The sequence below is a fragment of the Erythrolamprus reginae genome, chromosome 3 (assembly GCF_031021105.1).
Source record: "Erythrolamprus reginae isolate rEryReg1 chromosome 3, rEryReg1.hap1, whole genome shotgun sequence".
Taxonomy (NCBI): Eukaryota; Metazoa; Chordata; class Lepidosauria; order Squamata; family Dipsadidae; genus Erythrolamprus; species Erythrolamprus reginae.
In genome coordinates, this window is record NC_091952.1 from 139933138 (window position 1) to 139952601 (window position 19464).

At 47.2% G+C, this 19464-nt stretch overlaps 1 protein-coding gene across 4 annotated transcripts in view; it reads left to right on the forward strand.

The window, feature by feature from the left end:
• The window catches only part of SUCO (SUN domain containing ossification factor), a 279446-nt gene that overhangs the window by 232303 nt on the left and 27679 nt on the right, over positions 1-19464 (forward strand). For all 4 annotated transcript variants that reach the window (XM_070746846.1, XM_070746847.1, XM_070746848.1 and 1 more), the window contains 3 exons: positions 1326-1391; positions 18224-18298; positions 19061-19145. In XM_070746846.1, the coding sequence (XP_070602947.1) occupies positions 1326-1391; positions 18224-18298; positions 19061-19145 (226 nt within the window). The remainder of the gene's footprint in view (positions 1-1325; positions 1392-18223; positions 18299-19060; positions 19146-19464) is intronic.

Below are 19464 nucleotides of genomic sequence, written 5' to 3' on the forward strand. Positions count from 1 at the left end.
GGAAACATTGTTTCATCTTACGAACTTTTCTTTTTAAAAACCTTGTCACAGAAGGAATTAAGTTCGTAAGACGAGGTACCACTGTATTGTATTGACAGTATTATATTGGGATAGACAGCAACACTACCAGGTGGATTGGCAACTGGCTGATCAACTGCACCCAACAGGTAGTCCTAAATGGGTCCATGTCCGCATGGAAAGAAGTCAGTAGTGAGGTACCACAAGGATCAGTCCTAGGCCCAGTACTTTTTATCATATTCATCAATGACCTAGATGAGGAAGTAGAAGGGCAGATGGCACACCAAGCTGGCAGGAGCGCCCAGCGCCCCAAAGGATAGGCCCAAGATACAGAGGGATTTAGACAGACTAGCGCAATGGGTCCAAACAATCAAAATGAAGTTCAATGCAGAGAAAAGTAAGATCCTACACCTAGGTAAGAAAAACCCAAAACATACATACAAACTGGGTGAAAACACTCTCAATAGCAGTGGATATGAGAGAAATCTTGGAGTCTTAGTGGACAATAAACTAAACATGAGTCAAAAATGTGTAGTGGCAGCTAAAAAAGCGAACACAATCCTGAGCTGCATAAATGGAGGAATACACTCCAAGACAAGGGAAGTGTTAATACTATTCTATAATACCCTAGTTAGACCACACCTAGAGTACTGAATACAGTTTTGGTTACCACACTACAAAAGAGACTGATACTCTAGGAATAGTGCAGAAGAGAGCAACCAGAATGGTAAAGGGACTAGAAACTAAAATATACGAAGAAAGGTTGCACGAAGTGGGCATGGATAATCTAGCAAAGAGGAGGACAAGGGGGGACATGATAGCAGTGTTCAAATACTTGAGAGGCTGCCACAGGGAGGAGGGGAGTCACATTATTTTCCAAAGCACCAGAGAGCCAGACAAGGAGCAATGGTTGGAAGCTGTCCAAAGAGAGATTCAACTTGGAAATAAGGAGGAATTTTCTGATGGTGAGAGTGATCAACTAGTGGAATGGCTTGCCTGCAGCTGTGTTGAATGCTCCAACACTAGAGACTTTCAAGAAAAGACTGGGCTGCTATTGGACTAGTGTGATGTAGGGTCTTCTGCACCAGCAGGGGGTTGGACTAGATGACCTGCAATATCCCCTCCAATTGTAATAATATAATAAAATAAAAATAAAATAAAAAATATTGTATATTTAATATTAAGGATATTTTAAATAATATGATATAATAGTTCGTACTCTACTCCATTCATCTAAGCAAACAGATCTGATGTTAAAAAGGAATTACTGTATTGACCAAATATAATTTTTATTCATTTTTGAACAGATTATCCTTTGGACTATGATATGAGAGAAGAAAAATCTTCAAAAAATATACTAGGTTCCGCCACAAGTGAGTATACTGAAATCAACAGGGTTGATCTTATCAAGTCACTGTGCAGTTTTGATATGTTTTGATATCTTGTTGGGGATGGGGGTGTTATTGGAATGTTTCTTGGTAAATAAAGTTACTTTTATGCTTTTGCTATTTGATTGGTTTAATCTTATTTATGAATGAGGGGTATGTAAATTACTCATAAAGAGGAGTGATTGGAATGGCATAAACCCAGATAAGTGAACTATTTGGATAAGAACTCAGAAAATTGTTTTGGAATGCTATACTTTGTGTATAATATACTTTTTAATAGCTTTCCACGTATTCTCTTTATCTTTCATTTCAGAACAGAATGAATCCTAAGCTATTTATTTGTTCAGCAGTATTTTATTTATTTATTTTTATTTATTTATTAGATTTGTATGCCGCCCCTCTCTGAGGACTCGGAACGGCTTCCAAAAAACAGTACAGTCTACAAATCCAATATTAAAAACAGAACACATTAAGAAACCCTTATTAAAAAACAATCATACAATTCAACAAGCCATTCATAAAGCGGGATTTTGGATTCATTTCAATTGTTTGATTCTGATCCAACCTATTAATGATACTTAGATATTATTCTATATTCTTGATGAACAACAGAAATTATATCTGATGGCATTTCTGGATTATTAGATCATGAATATAAAATATAGATTATTGGCAGAATTCTATAAAAGGTTGCAGATCAATAACTAAAGTACTAAAAAAATTATCCTTAGTTCTAAATTGGAATTTTCTTTAATGATCTTCCACCCATTATTTCTTGTCCTGCCCTCAAATGCTTTAGAGAATGTTGATTCCCTCTTCTTTGTGATAACTGGAAGACAACTCTTCAATAAAGCAGATATATCTAGTTCTCTTAACGCAGCAGCTCCCAACCTTTTGGGCATCAGGGACTGGTTCCATGGAGAGAGGTTTTTCTGCAGACCAGAGGGTGTGTAGTTTCATATGCGGCCTGCATCCTGCAGATGGGGCTTCTCTTGTTTGTATTACCCAGTTTCTAGCATGCCACGGTCCACCGTGTGTCCGCAGACCAGGGATTGGGACCCCTGCCTTAATGCATTAGTCTCTAGAACTCTTATCTTTGTTGTTTTTCTCTGTACTCTGTCTAGAACAGACCTGGGCAAAGGGTGGCCCACGGGCCGGGTGTGGCCCTCTCGCTGTCTGTGACCGGCCCGCGGAGGTTGGAAGGAAGGAAGGAAGGAGAACTAGAGGGAGGAAGGAGAAATGGAGGGAAGGAAGGAAGGAGAAATGGAGGGAGGGAGGGAGGAAGGAAGGAGGAATTCTCTTTCCATGTCCTTTTGCAAAAGTCCAATAAATGCTCATTTTTTAATAGTTCATTGGTTTCATTGGCCTTTCCAAGAAATTTAAAGCAAACCCCCCACCCCACCTCTTAGGGGGGGAAAGGGAGGAGAAGGAGGAGGAAGAAGAGAAATCCAAAGCTACTTTCAGCCAAAGCTTCCACTATGTTTTCTCAACTGGCAATGTAGGTCAGTTGAAGAGAGGCAGATGAAAGGAATATTTTGAAAGAGAAGTAAGGAACAGCCCAAAAGCAGAAATAAAAGGCAGAGAAAATCAGAGAGACAGAAGCTTCTCTCCATCTGGAGAAGGAAGGATGGAGAAATGGAGGGAGCAAGGAAGGAAGAAAGAAAAGGGGTGGGCAATTAATTTATAATTATAATATAATTATATATAATATAATATAATATATAATTAACTCAGTTCTACCCAATAATTTACAGTATTGGGTAGAACTGAGTTAATTATATTAATCCAGCCCTCTAAAACCATCCCAAATTCTAATTGCCCACCCCTGGTCTAGAATGTCAGCATCTTTTTTGTATTGTGGCAACCAGAACTGGCTGTAGTACATCAAGTATGGCCTCACTCCTACATAATGGTATTAGTTCTTCATATAATCTTGATGCTATTGCTTTGTTGATGCAGCCTAGATTTTCATTGATTTCTTTGGCAGCTGCAGCATGCTGCTGGCTCATACTTAAGTGGTGATTCACCAGGACACCTAGATCCTTCCCACAATTACTACTATTGAGCTAGGAACCACCTATTCTATACCTGTACATTTGATTTTTCCTCCCTAGCTGTAGGACCTTACCTTTCTAACCACTGAACTGCATCTTGTTGGGTAGGGCCCAATGCTTAATCTGTCAAAATAACAAAATGACAAAATAAATATAATTGGAAGGGAACTTGGAGGTCTCTAATCCAATCCTTTGCTCAAATAGGAGATCATATACCATTTCAGACAAATGGCTGTCCAATCTCTTTTGGAATTTGATGATGGAGCATCCACAATTTCTGAAAGCAAGCCGTTCCACAGCTTTATTGTTGTCATTGACAGGAAATTTATGTTTAGTTCTACGTTGCTTCTCCCCTTATTTAGTTTCCCACCATTGCTTGTCCTTTCTTCTGGTGTTATGAAAAATTGGTTGACCCCTATCTTCTTTGTGGCAGCCCTTTAAAAATTAGCACTTAAGACTTATATCTAGTGTTGGGCGAACCAAACTTCCATAGTTTGGGTCCGTGCAGAACTTTGCGGTGTTCGACATACCAAACCCAAACCTGGACTTTTTAAAAAGTCTCTGTTCAGGTTTGGTGTTCGCTCGAACACCGCAGTAGGCAGGAGGGGGAGGCGGGGAGGGCTCTGACTCAGCGAAGCTGGCTGAGGAACTCTGGGAGTTGAAGTCCACAAAGTCTTAAAGTGGCCAAGGTTGGACTAGAATAAATAAGGAGGTTCAGGCCACGACGACGCCTTGCTCGTCCTGCAATTCAGAGCAATACTGATTGGCTGCCGAGCAGGAAACAAAACCAAAGTCTGCACCAATCGCCTGTTGCTCCCATTGCCCAGGGTACCTTAGCTCACCCTGGCACTCTTTGGAAAGGGGAGCGGGGTAGATTCTGTGGTAGGCCCTGCCCTCCCACAGCCTGCGGCCGCCTGTCAAACAAAACCTTCGTGCAGCGCAGACTGGGAAGCCGTGTGCGTGCCGATCTCCTTTTATTTCTTACGGAAAAGGCTCGGACGCCGCAGCCGTGTCTCCTCCTTTGTGTACTTCCTTAAAACAAGAAAACAAAAGCCCCATGCTACAATATTTTCACCAAGACCTTTCCCCCCCCTGGAAGCCTTAAGTCTCTTTTATGTCCCTTTTCCCTTTATTCGTTTTTTTCATTTTCATCCTTTGGTTCTGAAACCAGATCTTAACCTGCCTCTCTGTGAGGTTTAAAATCCCCGCCACCTCGCAGCGCCTTTCTCGGATGAGGTACATGTTAAAGAGAAATTCCTTTTCCAGTTCCAGAGTCTGGAATTTGATTTAAGGACAATGCTTTTCCCTGGCGGAGCAAGAGTGGATCCAGTTCGTGGCCGGGTTATTTGAGCCAAGCTGCTGCTGTGGCTGCTCCTCTTTTTCTTCCTTGAGGTCGCTGAGCAGGCTGCCTCCAGAGGCCGACTTGGTCGGGGACGCGAGAGCGGGTGCGCCCAGCCCGTCAATCCCTTTTCCGTCTGCCGCTTCCAGAAAGGAACTGTCTCCCGTGTAGTCGGCCCCGCAGGAACAGCCCGCAGGGGGGAGAAGATCTCAATCCGTGGGGCCGGGGAACTGGAGGCACAGGACGGGACGGAGGCGGCCGAAGCGAAGGCCCGGTGCTCAAGCGAGGCAGAGGCAGCGGGGTCCGGCTTGCCCATCCTGTAGAGGCGTCCGGTGGGAGCCGAAGAGCTGGAGGGGGGTGTCAGGTTCCATCAAACGGGCAATGGCTGGGAGCCACTGAAAATCCCTGCCCCTATTTCTCTCATTTTGGTGGCTCCTGGCCATCACTCGTTTGATGGAGCCTGACACACACACCCTCCAGCGCTTCACCTCTCACCGGCCAAGAGGGCTCGGGAGGCAGGTTCTGTTGCAAAAAGTTACAAGCTGCGGCAGCGAGCGCAATTTAGCGTTCCAGCTTGTAGCCCATTGCTGCCTCCCCCCAGCGCTTTACCTCCCGCCGGGCCAGAGGTGCTGGGATTCGGGTTCGGCGAACCTATGTAAACTCCGATGTCAAGTTCGTCCGAACCCAAACTTTAGTGGGTTCGCCCAACACTACTTATATCTGTATAGACTTATATCTATAAGCCCTAAGTGGTTTACAGAATCAGCATATTGCCCCCAACAATCTGGGTTCTCACTTTACCGACCTTGAAAGAATGGAAGGCTGGGTCAACCTTGAGTTGGTGAGATTCGAACTGCCAAATTGCTGGCAGAGACAGTCAGCAGATTTGGCCTGCAGTTCTGCATTCTAACTGCTGTGTCACCACGGCTCAAATATACACTCACGCACACAGAATCACACAATTTTTTTCAACTGTTCTTCATATGTTTCAACCTCCAGCCCCCTAACCATCCTTGTTTCTCTTCTCTTAATTCTTTTCAAAGTCTCAACATCTTTTTTACATTCTGGTGATCCTATAAAGAAGTACCAATACTTCTTGTGACCTTTAGATTTAGATTTTAGATTACTAGAGATGGAAGGGACCTTGTAGGTCATCTAGTCCAACCCCCTGCTCAAACAGGAGTCCCTACATCATTTCAGACAAATGGCCGTCCAATCTCCTCTTGAAAGTCTCAAGTGTTGTAGCTCTCACAACCTCCACAGGCAAGCTGTTCCACTGGTTGATTGCTCTCCCTGTCAGAAAGTTTCTCTTTATTTCCAGATTGAATCTCTCCTTGGTCAGTTTCCATCCATTATTCCTTGTCTGCCCTTCTAGTGCCTTGGAAAACAGCCTGACCCCCTCCTCTGTGTGGCAGCCCCTCAAGTATTGGAACACTGCTATTGTATCTTCCCTGGCCCTTCTCTTTGCCAGACTGGCCATGCCTTGTTCCTTCAACTGCTCTTTGTGTGTTAAAGTCTCTAATCCCCTAATCATCCTGGTTGCTCTTCTCTGCACTTTCTCTAGAGTTTCAGTGTCTTTTTTGTAGTGTGGCGATAAAACCTGGATGCAGTACTCTAGGTGTGGTCAATCTAAGGCTTTATAGAGTGGTATTAGTACCTCCCTAGTCCTAGATTGTATCCCTCTATTAATGCATTGCTCTATTAGATTGTATCCCTCTATTGGGATTGCATTAGCTTTTTTGGCTGTCGCTGCACACTGCTGACATATTTAGCTGGTTGTCTACTAACACTCCAAGATCCCTCTCGCAGTCACTATTATTGAGCACCGTTCCCTGTAAGCTGCGCACGTGCGCGCGCGCTCGCTCCAAAATACCCCCGTGCTCACCTTTTTCCTCGGCCGCGCACTCCCCATCCCCCTGCCAGCCCGTGGGGGGGGCGGGCGGGGAGGCACGGGCAATAGAAGGGAGCCACGGCCACACCTGCCTCTCCATGGTGCCTCCGGCCCCCTCGCGCTCCTGGCCTCTTGGCCCTGCCCCCCACCCGCACGGCCTCTCTTTCTCCTCCGCTGCAAGAGAGGGGGGAGGGGCTGGCAGGCGCGCGGGCCGGTGCGCGCTCTTCCCATCTCCCTGCCTGCACGCCCGCCCGGAACATTCAAAGTAAGAGCGAAGGGTTTTCTTATTTTGAATGTTCCGGGCGGGTGGGCTGGCAGGGAGATTTGGGGAGCGCGCGCCGGCTGCCCCCCGAACACCTGGCCGCCCGACCGCCCGCTGCTCGCTGCCCGCTCCGCCTCTCTCCTCCGCTGCAACACGGCGCCTGGCCATGCTCCGCCTCCCGGGAGCCCAGCTGAAAACAAAACGGCTCCAAAAGTCAGCTGGGCTCCCGGGAGGTGGAGCTTGGCCAGGCGCCGTGTCTTCGCGCGCCGCCTCCGCCCGGCCGAAAACAAAACGGCTCCAAAAGTCGGCCGGGCTCCCGGGAGGCGGTGCGCGGCTACTTCCTCTTCGCTGCAGAGCCGCACGGAGGCGAAGACACGGCGCCCGGCCACACTCTGCCTCCCAGGAGCCCGGCCGACTTTTGGAGCCGTTTTGTTTTCGGCCGGGCAGAGGCGGCGCACGGAGGCGAAGACACGGCGCCCGACCACACTCTGCCTTCCAGGAGCCCGGCCGACTTTTGGAGCCGTTTTGTTTTCAGCCGGGCGGAGGCGGCACGCGGAGGCGAAGACACGGTGCCTGGCCACGCTCCGCCTCCCGGGAGCCCAGCTGAAAACAAAACGGCTCCAAAAGTCTGCTGGGCTCCCGGGAGGCGGAGCTTGGCCGGGTGCCGTGTCTTCGCCTCCGCGCGCCGCCTCCGCCCGGCCGAAAACAAAACGGCTCCAAAAGTCGGCCGGGCTCCCAGGAGGCGGTGCGCGGCTGCTTCCTCTTCGCTGCAGAGCCGCCGGGCAGAGGCGAAGACAATGGCGCCCTCCACTCTCTCTCCATCTCTCTCTCTCTCTCTTTTTCTCTCTGTTGCCGGCGTGGTGAACGAGAGAGAAAGAGAGAGAGAGAGAAGGGAGGGGAGAGAGAATGAGAAAGAAAGCGAGAAAGCAAGCAAGAGAGAAAGACAGGGAAAGAGAGAAAGAGGGGGGAAGGAGGGGGAGGGAAAGACATAGAGGGAGGGAAGGAGGGAGAGAGAAAGAACAAAAAAGAGAGGAAGGAAGGAAGAGAGAAAGGAAGAGGGATGGAGAGAGAGGGAATGAAAGATGAAGGAAGGGAGAGAGAAAGGGGGAGGGAGAGATAGAAAGGAGGGAGAAGGGGGTAGTTAGGGAGAGGGAAAAGGAAGGGCTTGGAGAAAGGGGGAAAGAAAGATAGAAAGGAAAGAGGGAGGGAGAGATAGAAAGGAAAGAGGGAGGGAGAGATAGAAAGGAAAGAGGGAGGGAAAGATAGAAAGAAAAGAGGGAGGGAGAGATAGAAAGGAAACTGGGAGGGAGGAAAGAGGGAGGAAGACATAGAAAGGATAGAATTATGGATGCAAGAACTTGCTCATGTGTGATAGCGCACGCCCACACTTACTTACTTACTTACTTACTTACTTACTTACTTACTTACTTACTTACTTACTTACTTACTTACTTACTTACTTACTTACTTACTTACTTACTTTATTTATTTATTTATTTATACTTATATGCCGCCCAGTGCCAAAGGGACTGCCGCTCAGACACTATACTTTTCCGCTCACCCCGAAAAAAAATTAGAGGGAACACTGCTATTGAGTGTGGTTTTGCCCAGTTTATATGTATATTTTTGCTTTTTTAAATCTGGTGTAGGACTTTACTTTTCTCAGCATTGAATTTCATTTTATTAGATAGGGTCCAGTGTTCAGGTCTGAGAGTCCAAGATGGGGTTATTCTCAGCCTGATTGGCTGGGACTGAGTTTAATTTAAATATTAGTCAGGCACCGCCCCCCCTTAGCCCTCCAGTCTAAAAAAACTCAGTCGTAGTATGGGACATAGAGTTTCTCTCCTGTTAAACTTAATGTTTAATAGGACACTTTTTAGAAGTTTTATTTGTGATAAATATACTAATGCTTCTTGTTTTTCTCTTTTATTTCAGGTACCACAGAGGGCGGCTTCAGTCTTGGCAGCGTGGGTTAATACCCTCCGCGGGTTTAACCCACTTGAGCTGCAGCTCCTCTGGTTGGGGGTCTAACACACGGGCCCCAGGAGGAGCACCCGGGTTGCTGGCCTCCGCGGCAGCGCCCAATGAAAAGGTGGTCGGCTGATGCCATGGGGGGCCTGCCCCCCATGATGGATATGCCACAAGAAGATTACGCTAGGAGAAGCCTCAAGAAGCCCCGGGGCGTTCGCCGCGCCGCCTGTGTCAACGCGATCGTGGGTTACCTCACAGGGAAGGTTGCCGGAACGGGGCGTCGCCATCTTGGAAGGGGGGTGCAGCGGGCGGGAGAGGAGGAGCAGTTCCCGTCCGTTTTCTTCAAGTTTCAGTGCCGGCACCGCCGCTACTAGGCCGTAGCACAAGCGGTCGCCATGGCAACAACAGGCCCTGAGTGCAACGTTGGACAGGGAAGGAGGAGGAGCTCAGGCCAGCCTCCTTGATAGGCGGGTCTTGTCGGCAGCCAGCCGGGGCCGCGGCTACTGTGCGGACCTTCAGGCGGTTGCCATGACAACCGAAGGCATTGCTTTGGGCGCAGCCAATCGGCTCGCCGGAATGTCAGCCTTGCCAGTACCCCTGTCAATCAGGAGCCCTATTCTGTCCTGGCGACGCGCAGGCGCAGTAAGGGCTAGGAACACAAACCGTTATTTGGTGCTTCGTGATTCCTTCGGTGAGAGGCTCCTGCTGGCTTTTGAACACTTTCCCTCAGATCGTGAGTGTGTGTGAAGGAAAATAATGGCAGAAACGACAGTTACTGCAGGGGAGGAGGCCTCTGTCATTCCTAGGCCTAATACCCCTAGGGAGAAGAGCCAGAAGCCTAAAGCCTCCCAAGGTGCCTCGCTTAGGGAGGCTGAGAAAAGAATAAAGGCCCTGGAAAGGCAGTTGGAGGCCTCGCAAAAGCAAGCCTCGCTATCAGCCAGGTCCTTGGGTCCCACACTTCTACCAGCCTCCCCCGTGATACCAGGGGTAGCAGGCTCGGCTTCAGAAAGGAACTAGTCACCTGAACGCTCTTCTCAGCCCAATCCCCCGGAGGTGTTCAATTTGGGGAGACAACCCTACATGTGGCCTGGCATGTTGCCTCCTCAGGCCTACGCACTTCCTCAATATGGCCCTTCGCAGCCTTCCACCTTCACTCCAACGGCAGCGGGACTGCACAACTCTCAGGAGGCCTGGCACAGCATGCCCCAGAACCTCCAGGACTTGATTGTGAATGCCTACTCCCAGGGAGTGGAGAGGGGGCACAGCAGCATCAGGCACCTGCGGGACAACCTCCTCGCAGGTTCAGGGACCCCTGGACAGCTCCAGCCCCACACTCTGTAGCTGACACTATGGAGGAGGAAGATTCTTCCAGGGATGATTACAGCGATCAGGGGGATGAACATCCACCGGAACAACCGGTCTTCGCAGGTCTCTTTAAGTCCTCACTGTTCAAGGTCTTGCTTAACAAGGCAAAACTGACGATCGAACAAGCGGGTGAGGGCGGACAGCCGGAGGCAGCTCCTTCGACCCAGGCTACCGGTGGGATGTTCGTACTTCCAAAACAAGAGACAGTAAACATACCTTCCTCGCACCTGTTTTTGGAAACTGTTCAGCGACCTTGGGAGAACCCGGCGGCAGCACAGGGTCCCTCTAACCTGGACCGGAAGCTCTATGCCTTCGACCAACAAATGGAAGACCTTTTGGCCTTCCCGGCGGTGGACAAACCTGTTACCAGTTTAGTCTCCAATGCTCTGGTCCCTTCTGAGTCTCAAGAGGGCCTAAAGGCCGAAGATAAGAGGGCCGAGAACATTGTGCGCAAAACGCACCAGATGGCGGCCTGGGCCATACGGGCCACCTCTGCGGCCTCATTTTTTAACAGGGCGACTATGCTATGGATTAAGGAGATTCAGTCAAGGGTCGACCCTGAGGATGCACGCCTTCGCCAGGATCTTAATAAACTCCTGGCAGCCACCGAATTCTCGGCAGATGCAACAGCCAGTGCCGCCAAGTTCGCTGCCAGGGCCATGGCCTCGTCAGTGTCATCCCGCCGACTGATATGGCTACGCAACTGGCAGGCGGACGTCAAGTCTAAATGGTGCTTGGCTTCAGCTCCATTTAAAGGCAACAAACTCTTTGGCGAAGTCCTCGACGACGTCTTAGTCGAGGACAAAGACAAGAAGAAGGTCATGCCTAGGTCCAAAAGACAGGACAGACGTTTCACACTGTATCAGAGGCGCCAGCCCTTTCGCGCAGAGCCCTCCTCGAGCACCACCCAAGCTTCGAGGCCTTACTTCCAGGGCTCTTTTGGTCAGGGCTCCTTCCGACCAGACAAGTTGGCTTCACAGGACCACAGCAAGTCCTACCAAGGGCGACGCCCCTTCAGAGGGGCTAATCAGGGCTTCAGGAAGAACAAATGACTCGCTCATCTCCGCTCCATTGGGTGGCAAACTGGCCCATTTCGCGGGCCCCTGGGCCAGGACGTCTTTGGACGCTTGGGCGGCGGCCACTGTGGCACAGGGATTGAGGATGGAATTCCTGTGTTTCCCTCCTCATCGCTTCATTCCATGCCGGGTCCCTTCGGACGTTCAGAAGAGTGCCCTTCTTTACCGAGAGGTCTCCCATCTTCTGGAGATAGGGGCCATAGAAGAGGTCCCCCCGGAGGAACGAGGCAAGGGGTTTTACTCTGTGATTTTCCTTGTATCCAAAGCCTCCGGAAGGGTCAAGCTGATCCTGAACCTGCGCCACTTGAACTTCTACGTAAAATACAGGAGGTTCAAGATGCATTCGCTCAGATCCATCCTCGCATCTATACGGCACAAGGACTTCTTAACATCCATAGACCTCAGGGAAGCCTACCTGCACGTCCCCATCTTTCCACCGCACAGACGGTTCCTTCGGTTCAGTCTGGGCGGGACACATTTTCAATACAGAGCAATGCCTTTCGGACTCTCCTCAGCGCCGAGAACGTTCACAAAGCTCTTGGACGTTCTCACAGCTTCCTTGAGACAACAATCGGTATGCCTCAATCGGTACGACATTATTATACTGGCAAAGACAAGGGAACAAGCGTATCGAGATCTACACTTGACTATTCAGACCCTCGAAACCCATGGGTTCACAGTGAACTGGGAAAAGAGCCATTTGACACCCACGACACGTCTGGCTCACCTGGGAACCACCATAGATACCACCTTGGGTATGGTGTTCCTCTCCCCAGAGAGACGGTCCTCCATCAGGAGACTCTTACGGGATCTGGATGGTCAGAGGTTCCCAAGGCTTTCTTTCCTGTCGAAGGTCTTGGGGACCCTGGTTTCGTGTATCGACGTCATACCATGGGCAAGACATCACTTGAGACCGCTTCAGTGGTTCCTGCTTCCTTTCCAACGGACCAAATCAAGCCACCTCCACAGGAAGGTGTTTCTTACCAACAGATTTTGCAACTCCCTTCGCTGGTGGTCTTCCCCAGCGTTGGAGAGGGGCTCCTCCTACCTGCCAAAAACCATCTCATGGTAACGACGGACGCCAGTTTAACGGGATGGGGGGCCCACCTTGCCTCTCAGATGGCTCAGGGCCTTTGGGAGAATCAGGTCTTGCAGGATTACAACATCAACTTCTTGGAGTTGAAGGCGGTCTCGCTGGCCCTCCGGAGCTTCGCCCCCTGGATACGAGGGCAGCATGTCCTTATCCTCACGGACAATGTTTTGACCCGTGCCCACATCAACAGGCAAGGCGGAACACGATCTCGGCGACTCATGGCGGAGGCGGAGTCCCTGCTGAGGTGGGCGGAAGCCACTTTAGCTTCACTTTCAGCAGAACATATCTCGGGTGTGGACAATGTATGTGCGGACTGGCTGAGTCGGGAGACTCTGGATCCCGGAGAGTGGCGCCTGGACCCAACGATCTTCCAGGAGATTGTCGGGAGGTTCAGCAGGCCGATATTGGATCTGTTTGCGACCTGCCACAACTCCCAGCTCCCTCGCTTCCTCTCCCGCTTTCCTTCCCCCGGGGCGGAGGGGGTGAATGCTCTACCTCAACGGTGGCCATCAGGCCTGCTTTACGCCTTTCCACCAGTCCCACTAATACCGAGGGTGATTCAGAAGGTACTGGAGGAGCGAGCAGAGGTTCTTCTGCTGGCTCTGTATTGGCCAAGACGCAGCTGGTTTGCCGATCTGATAGGACTATCGATATCTCCCTACTGGAGAATTCCGGACCATCGAATTCTCCTCACGCAGGGGGTAATGAGCCATCCAGAGCCTCACTGGTGGCAGCTGACCGTATGGCACTTGAGCGGGAACATCTGAAGAACCAGCTTGTGCCAGATGCGGTCATAGACACCATGCAGGCTGCCAGGAGGCCTTCTACCAGACATGTTTACCAAGCAACTTGGGCGGTGTTCTGTGCTTTCTGTGAGCAGAGGCAGGTGGATCCACGGGGAGCTTCGCCCTTGATGGTACTGTCATTTTTACAGGCTGGTCTGGAGAAGGGCCTGGCTCCAAACATTCTTCGACGCCTCATAGCAGCCCTGTCAACCGTCCTGGTTAAGGATTACTACCGTCCCCTCACAAGACATCCCTGGATCAGGGACTTCCTACGAGGGGCCGCAAATACAAAGCCACCCACGGTTCACCGTTTTCCATCCTGGGACCTGTCTCTGGTGTTGCATGCTTTGACAGGCCCCCCCTTTGAACCGTTACGTCAGATTTCCCTCAGGTTCCTGTCCATTAAAACTGCTTTCCTGGTCACCATTACCTCTGCCAGGAGAGTTTCTGAAATCTCGGCATTGTCAACGAGGCAGGACCTCTGTCAGTTTTACCCGGACAGGGTGGTACTGAGATTGGACCCGGTCTTTGTCCCAAAGGTGAACTCCACTTTTCATAGGACCCAGGACATTGTGGTCCCGGACTTTTGCACTCATGGGAGCCACCCTTCTGAACTGAGGTGGCATAAACTGGACGTTAGACGTGCCTTGAAAATCTATATACGCAGGACTCAAACGTTCCGAGTGTCTGAAGCTCTGTTTGTGTCATTCTCAAGTAGAGCCATGGGGAAGAAGGTTTCTTCTCAGACGATCAGCCATTGGTTGCGTGAATGCATCTCCAAAGCGTACAAGGCTAAGAACACCTCTATTCCACAGGGGATAACTGGACACTCGACCCGAAGTGCGGCCACGTCTTCGGCCTGGAGGACACAGGCATCACTGGAGGACATTTGTCGGGCAGCCACTTGGGCGGCCCCGTCCACATTTATAAAACACTATCGAATTGACTCATATGCTTCTTCAGAAGCAGCCTTTGGGAGGAGGGTTCTGCAAGGGGTGTGTTCCTTCTCAGCGCCCCTGGTCCAGCCTTCTCCCTCCCTTTGACTATAACTTGGGTATATCCCATCTTGGACTCTCCTTGCAAGTGCATTGGAGAAGGACCGTTGAACTTACCTGAACGGTCTTCTCGATGCACTGCAAGGAGAGTCCAAACCCGCCCAGCTTTGGGACTAGGGTCACAGTTTCGTGAGGTTCTTGTTGAAGTTTGGCTGCATTTTATGGTTAAATAAATAGTTTGGTTTTCATTACTGCTCCTTCGTACTCATTAGACTGGAGGGCTAAGGGGGACGGTGCCTGACTAATATTTAAATTAAACTCAGTCCCAGCCAATCAGGCTGAGAATAACCCCATCTTGGACTCTCCTTGCAGTGCATCGAGAAGACCGTTCAGGTAAGTTCAACGGTCCATCTAAGGCTTTATAGAGTGGTATTAGTACCTCCCTAGTCCTAGATTGTATCCCTCTATTAATGCATTGCTCTATTAGATTGTATCCCTCTATTGGGATTGCATTAGCTTTTTTGGCTGTCGCTGCACACTGCTGACATGTTTAGCTGGTTGTCTACTAACACTCCAAGATCCCTCTCGCAGTCACTAATATTGAGTGTGGTTTTGCCCAGTTTATATGTATATTTTTGCTTTTTTAAATCTGGTGTAGGACTTTACTTTTCTCAGTATTGAATTTCATTTTATTAGATAGGGTCCAGTGTTCAGGTCTGTCAAGAGTCATCTGAATTTTGAGCCTCTTCTTTGGGTATTAGCTATTCCTGCCAGTTTAGTAACATCTGCAAATTTGGTTAGTTCCCCTTCTGTTCCCTCATCTGGGTCATTTATGAAGATGTTAAAAGAGTACTGGGCCTAAGACGGAACCTTGTGGTACCCCACTGCTAACTTCTCTTCATGTAGATTTAGACCCATTGAGGACTACTCGTTGAGTACGATTAGTCAGGTAAATTAATTTATTTGACTTCTATGTCGCCCAATCCCAGTGTGACTCAGTAATAAGAACATTAAAACCTATAATAAACCATAATGAATTATCCAATTGAATCCACATACATACAGAACAGTCGTGATGAGATGTTATGTTCACGGTCCCCATGCCTGGCCACAAAGCCAGGTCTTCACAGCCTTTGAGAAGGAACTCACAGCAGGAGCAGTGCGGACATTGGGGGGTAGTTGATTCCATAACATTGAGGCAACTACAGAGAATGCTCTTCCTCACAAGCCCATCAACTTGCATTGGTTAGTGGACGAGACCTGGAGAAGGCCAATTCCCTGTGATCTGATTGGTCTCTGGGAGGTATATGGCAGGAGATGGTCTCATAAATAGATTGGTCCTAAGCCATGTAGGGCTTTATAGGTAATAACCAACACCTTGAATTGTGACCAGAGACCAATTGTGACCATTAGCCAATGCAGTCATGGTGTTATATGGGTGTATCGAATACATGACAGCTCATGCGGCTGCATTCTGGACTATCTGTAATTTCTGAATATTCTTCAAGTATAGCCCCATGTAGAGCGTGTTGCAATAAACTAGACGGAAGATAATGACGGCCTGAGTGACCGTGCACAGAACCTCCTGGTCCAGCTAGGGCCTCAACTGGTATACCAATCAAACCCGAGTGAAGGTCCCTCTGGCCACAGCTGAGAGATGGTGGTCAAGATTCAACTGTGGATCTAGGAGGACACCCAAGTTGCGGACCCTATCTGAGGGGGTTAAATCCCTGCCCCCCCCGAACAATTGATGGACAGGTAGAATGGTCCTTCAGAGGAAATGCCCAGAGCCACTCGATCTTGTCAGGGTTGAGCTTGAGCCTTTTTATTCCCATCCAGACTCTTACAGCTTCCAGGCACCAGCACATTACATCAACTGCTTCACTGAATTGTCATGGGGTGGAGATGTATACCGCACCCTGTGCCTTCAGATGATCTCACCTACGTTTTCATGTAAATGTTAAATAGTAGAGGGGAAAAGACATACCCCTGGGGCACCCCACAAAGTAGGGGCCTAGGGGTGGACCTCTGTCCCCCCACTAACTGACTGCGAATGACTAGAGAGGTAGGAGGAGAACCATTATAGAACGGTGGCCCCCACTCCCCAACGCCTCAAGACGTTGAAGAAGGATACCATGGTTGATGATATTGAAGGCCACTGAGAGGTCAAGAAGCACCAAGATAGAGGAATAACCCTTATCCTGGGCCTGTCAGAAATCATCCATGAGCGCGACCAAAGCGGTTTCCATGCTATGACTAATCCTGAAACCAGACTGAAAAGAATCAAGATAATCGGCTTCATCCAAGTACCGCCGGCGTTAGAGCTCCACCACCTTCTCTACAACCTCATCCAAGAAGGGTAGGTTGGGGACTGGTCTAAGGTTTTTCAACTCGGCTGGCTCCAAGGACGGTTTCTTGAGGAGGGATCGCACAACTGCTTTCAGTGGTTGCAGAAAGGACCCCTCGTTCAAGGAAGCATTAATCCATGTCTGGATCCAGCCAAGTGCCACTTCTCTGCTTGATGAAACCAGCCAGGAGGGACACGGGTCCAGTAAGCAGGTGGAGGAACTCTCAGCTCCCATGGCTTTGTCCACTTCATTTTTTTACTTTTTTGAAGATGGGAACCACATCAGCTTTTTTCCAGTCCTCAGATATTTCCTCTATGATCCAGGATTTTTTGAAGATGTGGTGCAGTGGTTCTGTAATGATAACTGCTAGCTTTTTAATCCATCAGTACATCTGTCAGCTTCTTCAGAACTGTGGAATATAATCCACCTGGTCCTGGCGATTTGAATTCATCTACTGCGGATAGGTGTTCTCTTACCATTTTCTTGTCTATTTTGCATTCTTATTCTGTATTCTACTATAGTGCTTTTGATTCAAATAATGAATTAAGCATTAATTCTACTTTCTCCCTGTAAGTTGTCACCTCCCTGCCATCTTTATCTGTTAGTGGACCAATCATTTACTTGACTTTTTTATAGAACTGCAAATATTCATTTAGCTAATTGAAGATAACAACTGACAGATCATTTTTAAATCATCAATATTTTATAATTTTTCAGTTCAGTTAACACTCCTAGTTGAGAGAATGAACAGTTAGGGTGTGTGAGAGAAATATTTCCCTTTTTAATGACAAATTTTCTCTAATCACATAATGGAAAACATATCCTCCAAACATTCATAAAAATAAATTGCACTGGAGGTGGTTCAGTCCTTAATTACTCCCATCTCCTTTTCTATCTTTTAAGACAATTAATGTGTAAAAAGGTAATTAAATGAACTGAAGGAACTTCTTGGATGAGAAGCAAAATACCTTCAAAGAAAAGGTTCACTTGCCTCTTGAAAAAGCACCTTTAGGATGCCCTAATTCTTTATATGTATGCAGTTTTTTAAAGTAAAAATTTCTTCTCTGAGTATTATAGAATGTGTATTTAGATTGTATCAGCAACAAGAATGCAAGAGCCATAAAGAACAAATTGGAATCACTCTACACTTTGCAAGCACATTGATGTTCCTGGTTGTAAAAAATTATAAATTAGTACACCCTCATTACCTGGTGGAGGGACTGAATGTATGTTGTTGGGTGGCGGAAGCACAATTCACTGTGCACTGTTTTGTGTTGTGTGTATTTTATATTATAAAAATAAATAAATATTTATTCTTTTAAAAAGCAACAAGAATGCAGTATTTTAAACCAGCTTTCAGATTTTGAATGTGTTTCACTTTGGATTTCAGCATGGGCAACAGTAAAAGATATTTCATTTTCTTAATTCTAATCAATAGTGATGAATTATTTAGAAAATGGTATACTGTTTGGCATATGATGTTAAATTCTTGAGTACCCCCATTATTAATAAAAAATTTCATTTGAGTTTCATATATAATTTACTGCTCAAAAGCTATATACCTAAAAACAAATTTCAGTAAAAGTGATTTCCAACTTTTAAAATAAGTGATGGGGTATGTGTCTGATATTTTTCTAGATGCCATTTTAAATATGGTGAATATTGCTGCTAATATACTTGGAGCAAAAACTGAAGAAGACACTACAGAACAAGGTAGGCATATAATATCATCTAATTGATTTCTGGAATAAACTTTAAACAGCTTTTATTCTGTTTACATTAATTTTCTCTATGCTTTGCAGAATAATAAAACATCTGCAAATTTGTTTTAAATTTCTGGTTTTTCAACAGGATATAAAAAAATAAACACAGCCTTTTAATTTGAAGTAATATTAAAGCAATAAGTAAAGTAAAAATATTAGGGAAATATTTAACAATCTGTTAACAAACCAATAATTTTACCACAGCAATTAAAATCACCTCAACAAAAACATTTACAATATTTGGACCAAAAACATTCACAAAAAGATTTTTTTAAAATATATGTCAGTCCCACTGGTAGACCAGGCCAGAAAACCAACTCCACATGATGACTAGAACTACACTAGAACAGAATCTTGCAAATCTGCTTGTGCTTTTAATATTCCAATATTATTTGTCTGAATGTTTTCTTGCTTCTCCACTTTGCCTAGATCTTGCATATTTCGGTTAAGACTCCATCCCTCACTTTCTACAATTTCTCACATAAGATCCTGCCCTGTGAGGAGGCAAAATGAGTTTTCTTTTAAAGATGTCTGTGGATTTGAGACAATTATTGATATTTGTGTACCATTTAGATCCTCTGTAGTGAAAGAATGTATAAATCTTACATCAATAAATATTGCATATTGAATAGCATACTAGTAAATTGAAAACAATTTCTTCTGTAATCATTATCAGTGGAATTACATATATAAATCTATGTGTTTTTAATAGGGAACAAGAATGTTTCTGAAAACACAACTGCCACTTCCAGTGAAAGGCCCAAACTACCAGAGCCAACTACTGTTCCTTCTTTAGAGTAAGTAATGTGAGCTTTAAAGAGCCATGGTGGTGCAGTGGTTAGAATGCAGTACTTGCAGGGTTACTTCTGCTGCCTTCTGGCTGCTTGCAATTTGGCAGTTTGAACGTTGAAGGTTGACTCACCCTTCCATCCTTCCGAAGTTGGTAAAATGAATACCCAAATTGTTAGGAGCAATATGCTGACTCTGTAAACTGCTTAGAGAGAGCTGTAAAGCACTATAAAGTTGTATACAAGTCTAAGTGCTAGTGTTAGATAATTAGGTTATTCTGAATGTGGTTTGGAAAATTAAATCTCGAAAGTAATGGCTCCCAAAGTG